This window comes from Chinchilla lanigera, unplaced genomic scaffold (assembly GCF_000276665.1).
Source record: "Chinchilla lanigera isolate Chin_1 unplaced genomic scaffold, ChiLan1.0 scaffold00041, whole genome shotgun sequence".
Lineage (NCBI taxonomy): Eukaryota > Metazoa > Chordata > Mammalia > Rodentia > Chinchillidae > Chinchilla > Chinchilla lanigera.
The window spans coordinates 13,849,251-13,859,161 of NW_004955442.1; the positions used below are offsets into that span (position 1 = coordinate 13,849,251).

General features: G+C 44.8%; 1 protein-coding gene across 5 annotated transcripts in view; it reads right to left on the reverse strand.

Annotated features, from left to right (window-relative positions):
* Positions 1–9,911, reverse strand: part of Cluap1 (clusterin associated protein 1) — a 46,131-nt gene that overhangs the window by 5,299 nt on the left and 30,921 nt on the right. For all 5 annotated transcript variants that reach the window (XM_005391337.2, XM_005391336.2, XM_005391339.2 and 2 more), the window contains exon 10: positions 1,272–1,379. In XM_005391337.2, the coding sequence (XP_005391394.1) occupies positions 1,272–1,379 (108 nt within the window). The remainder of the gene's footprint in view (positions 1–1,271; positions 1,380–9,911) is intronic.

A 9,911-nucleotide genomic window follows, 5' to 3' on the forward strand; every position in this document is an offset into this window, starting at 1 on the left:
GGCAGGAGGACTGTTACGAGTTCGAGCCCAGGCTGGCTACAAAGTGAGCTCAAGGCCAACCTGAACTGCATAGTGACACCCTGTCTCAAAAAGACAAAAAAAAAAAAAAGAAACATACCGCTATTAATCCCCCTCAGGGTACCTCTCCTTGCTTCCAACACACTTATCCCATCATTCTTGCCATGTTCTGAAGCAGTTCTGAGAGTCTGCTTTTGTGTCATGAGCTGTGATAAAAGAACAGCGACTGCTGTGGCGAGGGCCACCCACAGAAAAGCAGCCTCATAGAAACACTACGGTGTGCCCTCACACCCGCCTTATTCACCGGCTCTGGCACTGTGTGCCTTCTGACTCTTTCCCACAATATAATCAGTTTAAGACAATGAGGCAGGCGTGTCGGCACAACTAAAGACATTCAGGGGGCTGGGGATTTAGCTGAGCAGCAAAAGCGCCTGCCTGGCAAGTGCAAGGTCATGAGTTCGGTTCCCGGTACCGGAGAAAAACCAAAAAAATAAAAAAATAAAAAAAATAAAGACATTCAGGAAAGAGAACCTCTGGAACTGCTTCAGAAAGTGGCGCGAACGATGGGGTAAGTGTGCTCAAAGCAAGAGAAGTGCTCTGAGGGAGACTAATGGCAATGTGTCTTTTACACTACTACATCCTTAGGAAAGTTACACGCTCACTGTGTTTCCCAATCACACGTGCCTGTGTTTGCTTGTGTGTGTCTATATGTGTATGTGTAGCCGTGCGTGCATAGAAAGGCAAGCTGCAAGGGCACGGCTGCTGGCTATTACCATGACCCCTCTAGAGTGGGACACGAGGACAACCCCAGGGGTGCACACACATTTGTGCCACAAATTCTGCTGCTTGGATCTTTTGCACTGAGAAGGAAGCCATCAAAAGACCGCTTTTAAAGGCCGAGGTGCTCACGATCCCTTCTCCATGCATGAATTCCTAGGCCCTCAGACATGCAACTGCAGGGAGAGCAATGCAGACAGGGAGAACACAGCTCGGGGGCAGAGGCAGTGCGTTCCTGTGGCCTCTGTGAGAAACGCCGGCCACAGCTATGAACTGGCTCATCTCAGGACCCCAGGGAAGGGTGCGAGAGGCAACAGTGACCACTGAGCAGTTAAAGAACCTGGTCCTGATAAACAACGGGGCAGGATAAACGGGCAGGAAGTGCTCCCGGTGGCACTGGCAATCTGCTGTGGACCTGGACACCACACTGCCAAGGGTCACAGGGTTCGGAGCACCAGGCGCGGGAGCTATGCTACCTTGCATGAGCACCTCCATGGCTGTCCGCGGCTTCGAGAGCTGTCTCTCCTCCAGCTCACTGTCGGATTCATCGTCCTCCTGGATGTCTATCTCCGAGTCATCATTACCTGGCAGGGACACAAGCAGGGCAGCTCCATTAATACAAGCAAGCAGCTCCTGTCCCATAAGGCACGTGTGCAGAAGCCATCTGCACTTCAGTCTTTCTTCAGATGCAGTAGGCTTTATGAGACTCCCTCGACTTGCATGTTGCTACTTAGTGAACAGTTAATGTAGACAATCTGTTTAAAGCAATTTTCCAAAGCCAGACAAAAGTGGGTCAGCTGTATTAGTCAGAAACACTAAGACAGTCTTTGAAATTTTTTAAACTGAGTAGCCAGCTGCTGAGGTATTGGAAGCTCTTGGTTAACCGAGGGGAAAACCACTCTCTGTTCAGTAGTAGGCTGCTAGCAAGACTCAAGCTCTTTGATCATAACAAGGATGAGGAAGTGGATCCTGCTGAAAAGGTAACAAAGCACGACTGGTGAAGAGGCCAGGCTAGGTAGGAATGGTAAAGCGAGCTGTCCTGAGAAAGACGGCAATGTAGTGACAGGCAGTGGAAGTTGGCATACACGGTATTAGTCTCGAGAAAATTGCACAATAAAGATATAGTTTAGCTCAGTGTGGCGGCGCACACCTATAACCCCAGCATTCAAGAGGCTGAGGCAGGGAGATCGCCATGCGTTCAGGGCCAGGCTAGGTGTTTGTAACTTTGCTCAATAGTGGAACCAACAATCCAACTTGAAAAACCTATAGGGCTGAGAGTGAGTCAGGTGTTGGGTCTCACTCAGACACAAAGGCGGCCGCTTCAGGCTAAGCGCCGCTCCCTCCCACTCCACATACATAGGGCCTGTGTTAGTGCGCTAACACGTTCGTCATTGTGCTTACTTTTTGGCATTTTATTTGTGTAAAATATTGTAGTCATGGCTCCAAAGAAAGTTAGTGATACCAGCAGTACAGCTAAGGGGAAAACTCTGAGAACCGCAGTAGAGTTAAAGAAAGAAATCACTGTGAAATTTGTTAAAGTCCTGGAAAAATGAACTTGTAAGTGTAATTTTTGGGAACCAAAACCAATTATTTGGTTTTTCATTATTGCTTATGGGAAAATTGAGCTTTTTGGTGTTCGAACACGAATTTGGAACGAAGTGAGTTTGACCCCAAGGTATCACGGTACTTGTTTGGAACCTTGCGTTTGCAAGCTGAACATTCCACAGGGAAGCTCTGCAAGGAGAGCGTCCACGGCGGCACGCGCAGCTCTCCCCGCCCAGCATCTGACTCCTCCATAGCCAGAGTGGTGCAGACTCTGGCAGGAGGGCATTGGCAGGCTTATCCCTGACTCGGTCAGTCTGGAGATACAGTAACTGCTGGCCTACCATACGACTTTGCTTTGCCCCTGCTATGTGATGGCAGTGACACAGTAACCGGGCACAACAGGGCACCAGGGTAAGGCTTTCTGCTCTGTCGCATTAGGGAGAAGAGCTGTTCTCCACAGTACAGCAGGGCTACCCCGGGAACCGGAGGGGTGTTGTTAACAAGTGCATTCTTCAAGGCCTCCAACACAATTTGAAAGCTACATCTTCCAAAAGTCTTTGCAGACGAAAAAAAAAAAAATGACTTAATATTAACATAAATGAATGAATATTAAATATCACTATTCAAGTTGGTCCATTTTTTACTTCATCCAGGAAAACTATTACATTAAGTCCTTACCCAATGAAATGCAAATCAAATGATTATCATGAACTTTAAAATAAAATCAATACATTCAGCAGGCTCAGTAAGATTTTCTTTGACAACTCAAAACAAGACAGAGAACAAGGTGCATGAAAAATCACTCAAATTGCTGAGCAGTCTGGCACAAAGGTGTTTGCTTATCACTGAGGCTGTGCCCCGCTCTCCTGGCTGACCTGGAACTAAAACCATGATGCCATACCTCAGCTAGAGATGCCTTTGAATTTCCTAAACTTGCCCCAGGGGGCTTCCCAGCAGGCCCCGTTCTCCTTCCAGAGTTGCCTGAGAGTAAGTACAAAAGGAAAGAGATACCAAAGGGAGTGGGGAGGGGGTGAGGGGAGAAGGGGTTGCTATCCAGATATACTGTTTTTTCTTTTCAGATGATACTGGGGCTTGAACCCAGGGCCTTTGCACTGAACTACAACCCCAGCCCTTTTGATTTTTTTCATTTTAAGACAGGGTCTCAGTAAGTCACTAGACTGCCCAGGTTGGTCAAACTTCTGAGTCTGCTGTTTCAGACTCCCAGAGTGCAGGGATTACTGTCATGTACCACCACGCTTTGTTCAACATTTCATCATGAAAATGGAATAAGATACGAAAAGCATGATCCCTAAACCTTACTGTCAACCTGCTGGGCCTGAGGGCCATCTAGCGGATTAATAAAGCACACCTCTGGGGTGTCTGTTTATCTCCAGGCCTGGTCTTGGGGACGATATCTGGTCCTTCCTGGAGATGCCCTGTGCTCTATTTCCTGGCCATCATGCAGGGACTCGCTTTGCTCCACGACACACACCCTTTCACCGTGATGTTCTTGCCTTGAAGTCAGCTGCCCATGGACTGAAACCATGAGTCCGAAGAAACCTCTCCTTCGTTACATTGTGTCAGTATTTCGTACCAACCCTGAGAAAAGTGACTAACACAAGAAGTGACTCCAGGAAACAGCTGCCAGGGCAGCAAGCTGCTGTGGCTCCTGAGGCTAACTTGACACCCTGGCGACAGCCACGGGTGAGGAGCGCTAGCTGGTCACGGCATCACTCCTGACTCTCAGCCTCTTGGGCAGTGCCCTTCTCTGCAGATGAGAGCCTTTCGGGGGCACAGCATGGGTGCACGGGAGGGGATGACCATCCAGCAAGCAGCCCCTCGCGCTCACTGCTTCTTTAGGCTGCCTGAAACATGGCGTGCTACCAAGCTCTAGTGCCAAGCTTTTTAAATAATTATATATTTCATATAATTTAAACTAACTGCAGTATTTATATAGGGAGGGATATTATTTTAATTGTCAAAAAAACTAAATACACTTTAAATGATACGCAATTTAAACCAGTCTTTTGAATGGATCCAAACATGACCTAATATTAAAAGTTGTAAAAAGCTGGATCTAGTGGTGCGTGCCTGTAATCCCAGCACTCTGAGAGGCCGAGGCAGGAAGACTCAAATTCAAATCCAGCCTAGGCAACTCCATGACTTAGTAAGACCTATACCAAAATTAAGAAAAAAAAAAGAGCTGGGGACATAGCTCACTGAAAAGGCCTGGGTTCAATCTCCAACACCAGAAAAAAAAGTTGTGGGAAAACTGCCATCTGGAAATATTTTTGTATCTACGGTCAACAATAATGGATTTATTATACATTGAAACATTTTAGAGGATAGATCGCCATTACAAAACAACAACTTGGGGAAGGAGAGGAAGAAGGTAGATCCCTGGGACCCAGGGAAGATCTGAAGGGAATATTGGAGCCCACAGGGAAAGCAGAGAGACAGACTACAACACGGAAAAAGGAGGTGAAAAACCACTGTCTCCCTGCCTCCCGGCTCCCAGCTCCCGGCTCCCAGTGTGAAAGAGGAAGATAGAACCTACAGAGACACAGTGCAGGTAGGTGACTCCAGAGGCCTCCAGGGGGAGACGTACCAGTGGGCCAGACCAAGGGATGCTGTGCACTGCAACAGCTGGTGAGAGCCAGGGATGTAGCTCAGCGGTACAGCACCTGCCTGGCAAACGCAAGGTCCTGAGTTCGATTCCCGGTACCAAAACGAAAAAAAAAAATAAAAAAAAAACAGTCCAAGCAACTGCCTTGCTCCCTGGAGAGGGTACTTAGCCAGACACCATTTTAGGAAGGGGCCAACTGAATCAGCAACTTGGAGGACCCATGGGTTGGGTTCATCTCAGGGCTCCCAGTGCTGAAAGTGTAGTGACTGGGTAAAGGACAACAACAGTAGACATCCAGGGTCAGGGAGCTGAGGTCAGGCTGGCAAGAGACACCCTGAGTGTTATGGGCTGAACGACTCGGGCCCAAACCCCACAACCAGAGGGAGTTGAATGCACCAGAATTGGCAGCCCACCCTAATCCTATTGCAGGCTTGCTAGGATCACCCAGCCCAGCTCTGGGCTCTGTCTGCCTTCTTTGTCTGCCACTGACAGCAAAGACACACCTTGGACTGGACACTACCACAAAACTGTAGACCCCAGAAGATAACCACAGGCTTGAAGTCACAGAGCAGTCTCTCTTTCTGTTCGTTGCTTTTTTTGTTTTTTTGATTGTTTGTTCTTTGTGACTATGAATGTTGTTTTCAGTTTTTGTTCCTATTTTTGTTTTTCCTTCTTTCTTTCCCTGTCTTCATCAGTTTCCCCTAATTTCTTTCTCTTCCTTTATTTCTCTATTTTTTCCTCATTTCTTTTAAATTTTCTCCCCGAGGGTAAAATAACTCTACTAAGTGGATATTTACTGTATATAATTTTGATTTATTTTAGGTTTTGTTATATAACTATAAATCTGGTATCTATGGTGGCAAATTAATAGCTATCATAGTTTGTCATTTTCTAGACTGTGCTTGATGCTACTTTTATTACTGATTGTACTACTTTGTCCAAGGTGACATGGTTGTTGTGATCAGTTCTTCCTTGTATGCCAATACTGAAACTGTCTGGAGGTCATAAACAATACCATAGTTCAGTACCAAAGAACTGAGTGCTGGGCCAAACAGGCAGCAACCTTTCATCCCTAATAAATTGAAGAGGTAGGATCTTGAGACAGACTTAAGAGCCAAAAGACAGCTATGCCCAGAAGACATCTCTGAAAAGTAGCCATTTCCTGAAAAGGTGTTGATACTAGTAATAAAGGTATGTACCATAAGCAATTTATAAGCATCAAAGTAGAAAACAAATTTTAAAAATAGAAAATGAGGGTCAGGGATGTAGCTCAGAGGCACAAGCGCCTGCCTGGCAAGTGCAAGGTCCTGAGTTTGATTCCCAGTACCAAAAAAAATAGAAAATGAGAAAACACGGAAGGAAGATGTAACCCCAGACCTCTAGCTCACCCAAGGCAAATCCAGGAGACATTGGGATGGAAGAAATCAAAATCCATCCAACTGAACTTTCTGAAATGGTAGCAGCAGAAATAACAAAGCAGATCAATGAGACTCTAGATAAAAACAAATAAATAATTACACAGACAGCTAAAGAGATGATGACCATAATGAAGCATATGGTTACTGAATCTAGAGTAGCTACAGATTAAAAAAAAACAATAGAGGAGCTTAGAAGAGTGATGGAGGCCAGGGATATAGCTCAGCAGCAGAAGTGCCTGCCTGGCAAGCACAAGGTGCTGAGTTCAATTCCCAGTACCAAAAAAAAGAGTGATGGAACCATGAATGCCCAACACAGGAAAGAACTGCATTTCATAAAACAGATTCAAACAGATATCCAGAAGATTAAAAATTCCACATACTGGAAGTTTATGCAGCAGAATCAACCAATGTTAAGATAGAACATCAGATCTAGAAGACTTGTTAGCAGTTAGCAATAATCAAATGAAAGACTTCTTAAAAACAGCAAGGGACCACAAAAAATCCAACAGCTGCTAGATGATGTAAAGAAGAAGAACAAGATTAATCTGAATCAATGAAAAATCAGATGATAGCACAAAGGACATTAGAAAAAAAAATAAACCTGTTCATAGAAGTAATGACAGAAAACTTCCCAAACACAGAAAAAGAATCTGACATACAGATAAGTAGGCATACAGACATCGAATTAGCATTATCAGAAAAAAACTATTCCAAGGCATATACTAGTCAAGATTCCAGAAATTCAACATAAGAACAGAATATTAAAAGCTGTTACAGAAAAGAAACAAAACATCTATACAGGAAAACTCATCAGACCCACAGCAGACTTCTCAACACAAATCCTTAAGTCAAAGAGAGCTTGGAGTGAAGTATTTCAAACCCTCTCCCCCAAAAAGAAAAAAGGAAAACCAAGAAACACCTCCAACTCAGATCGATGTACCCTGCAAAATTATCTTTTAATATTGATGGAGAAATAAGATACTTCCATGATAAAGAACACCTGAAAATATCCATGACCACCAAACCAGCACTCTAAAATGTTTCAGAAAAAGACAATTCCACAAGCGCCAGTAGAATGAATCCACCAGGCCAGGCAAACAATTAAACAAAGGTGGGGGTAAGAAGGGAACCAACAACAGAAAAATAACAATATGTATCAGTCAGCAGTCACTACATACCAGTTTTAACCATTAAAATAAATAGTCTCAATTCACCAATCAGAAGAAACAGACCAGCAGAATGGATCAAGAAACAAGATCTGACAATATGCTGCATATAAGAAACACATTAACTCAAAAAGAAATTCACAGACTGAAAATTAAAGAGTGGAAAACAATGCTCCCCATGTGACAGGAACCCAGAAAAAAGCAGGGGTAGCTATTCTATGTACAGACAAAGTGGAGTTCAAGCCAAGACTGATTAGAAGAGACAAAGAAGGTCACTACATTACAATCCAAGAGGAAGACAAAACAATCATAAATATATATGCAACAAATACCAGTGCACCCAACTATATAAACCAAACATTAATGCACAGGAAAAACCAGATAAGCACTAACAGAACTGTAATGAAGAACCTTAACACCCCACTGTCACAAATAGATCAACTAGATAAAAAAAAAAAAATAAGAACTGGACCAAATCTTTAAACAAATGGACTTAGTGGATATCTATAGTGTTCTACCACACAACAACATAATACATGGGACTTTCTCCAAAATAGACACATACTAGCTCACAGCACATGCTTAAGTAAATGCAAAAGAACTAACATTATCCCACGCATATTATCAGATCATAGTGCAATGAAATTGGAAATTAATGGCAAAAAAACCCCATTAAAACATGGAAATTAACAACGCCCTTCTCAGAGCTTGTTTGGAGGTTCTTGCAGGAGAGTACAGCTACTCATATACTCTTTACTGAGAAATTAGTCCTCTTCTTTCAGAGGTGGTCATGCTCTTCAACCAAGCATGCAGCTGTGGGAGGGATGCACATGGAGCAGTGAAGGAGGAAGAGGTCACACGCCTAGCTACCCAGCTGGATCACCCTCACATCCAATAACAGCCCCCTGAACAAGCAAAGGGTCACAGATGAAATTAAAGAGGAAATTAGATAGTTTCTTCAACAAAATGATAAGGCCAGTACAACATACTAGAACTTATGGGATGCAATGAAAGCAGTCCAGGGGCTGGGGATTTAGCTCAGCGGCAAAAGCTGCAGACTGTGGGTGCCTGACAAGCGCAAGGTCGTGAGTTCGGTTCCCGGTACCGGAGAAAAACCAAAAAAAAAAAAAAAAGAAAGCAGTCCAACGAAGGAAATTTATAGCAGTGAACTCCCACATTAGAAAAACAGAGTGAGCTCAAATAAATAATCTAATTTTGAGCATCAAGCTTCTAGAAAAGGAACAGTAAGTTAGACCCAAAGTGTATACAAGGGAAAAAACTATAAAGATCAGAGCAGAAATTAATGCAGTTGAGACTAGGAAAATAACACAAAGAATCAACAAATTGAAGCATTGGTTCTTGGAAAGATTAAATAAAATAGAAAAACCTTTAGCCGAACTTATCAAAAAAAAAGTAAAGACAAGCCTTAAATCCATGCAATAGGAATGAAAAGGGTGAAATCACAACAGATCCTGCAGAAATCTAGAAGATTATCAATACCTACTTTGAGAACCTGTACTCTAATAAGATGGAAAACTCAGAATAAATGGACAGATTCCTAGACATATATGAATTACCAAAGCTAAATCAAGAAAATATAAAAATTTTAAATACCAGTGCACCCAACTATATAAAACAAACATATCAGTCAATGAAATTGAAGAAGTAATTTAAAAACTACAGGCTGATTTTCTTAATGAATATAGATATGAAAATCCTCAATAAGATACTGGCAAACAGAATGCAGTAAACCATCGAGGAGATTATATCCCATGACTAAGTGGGGTTAGTCCCAAGGATGCAGGGATGGCTCAGCATATACAAATCAATAAGTATAATACAGAGGGCCCCCAGTGCACGGGGAGCGTCAGGTGGGGAGCGCCGGTCTTTGGACCGGCAGCTCACTCCCGGCCTCGTAGTTCCTCGGAAGGAGGGCTTCCAGGGCACAGGGAGCCACGGGTGGGGAGCGCCGGTCTTCCGGCTGGCTAACTTCCTGCCTCATAGGCTCCCGGAGGGAAGGCCCCCAGTGCAGAGGGAGCCTCGGGCAGGGAGCGCCAGTCTTCAGACTGGCGGCTCACTCCCGGCCTCGTAGGACCCTGGAAGGAGGGCATCCGGCGCACAGGGAGCCATGGGCGGGGAGTGCCAGTCTTCCGGCTGGCTAGCTTCCTGCCTCATAGGCTCCCGGAGGGAAGGCCCCCAGCGCACGGGGAGCCTCGGGCGGGGAGCGCCAGTCTGCAGACCAGCGGCTCACTCCCGGCCTCGTAGTTCCCCGGAAGGAGGGCTTCCGGCGCACAGGGAGCCACGGGCGGGGAGTGCCAGTCTTCCAGCTGGCTAGCTTCCTGCCTGGTGGCTCCCGGAGGG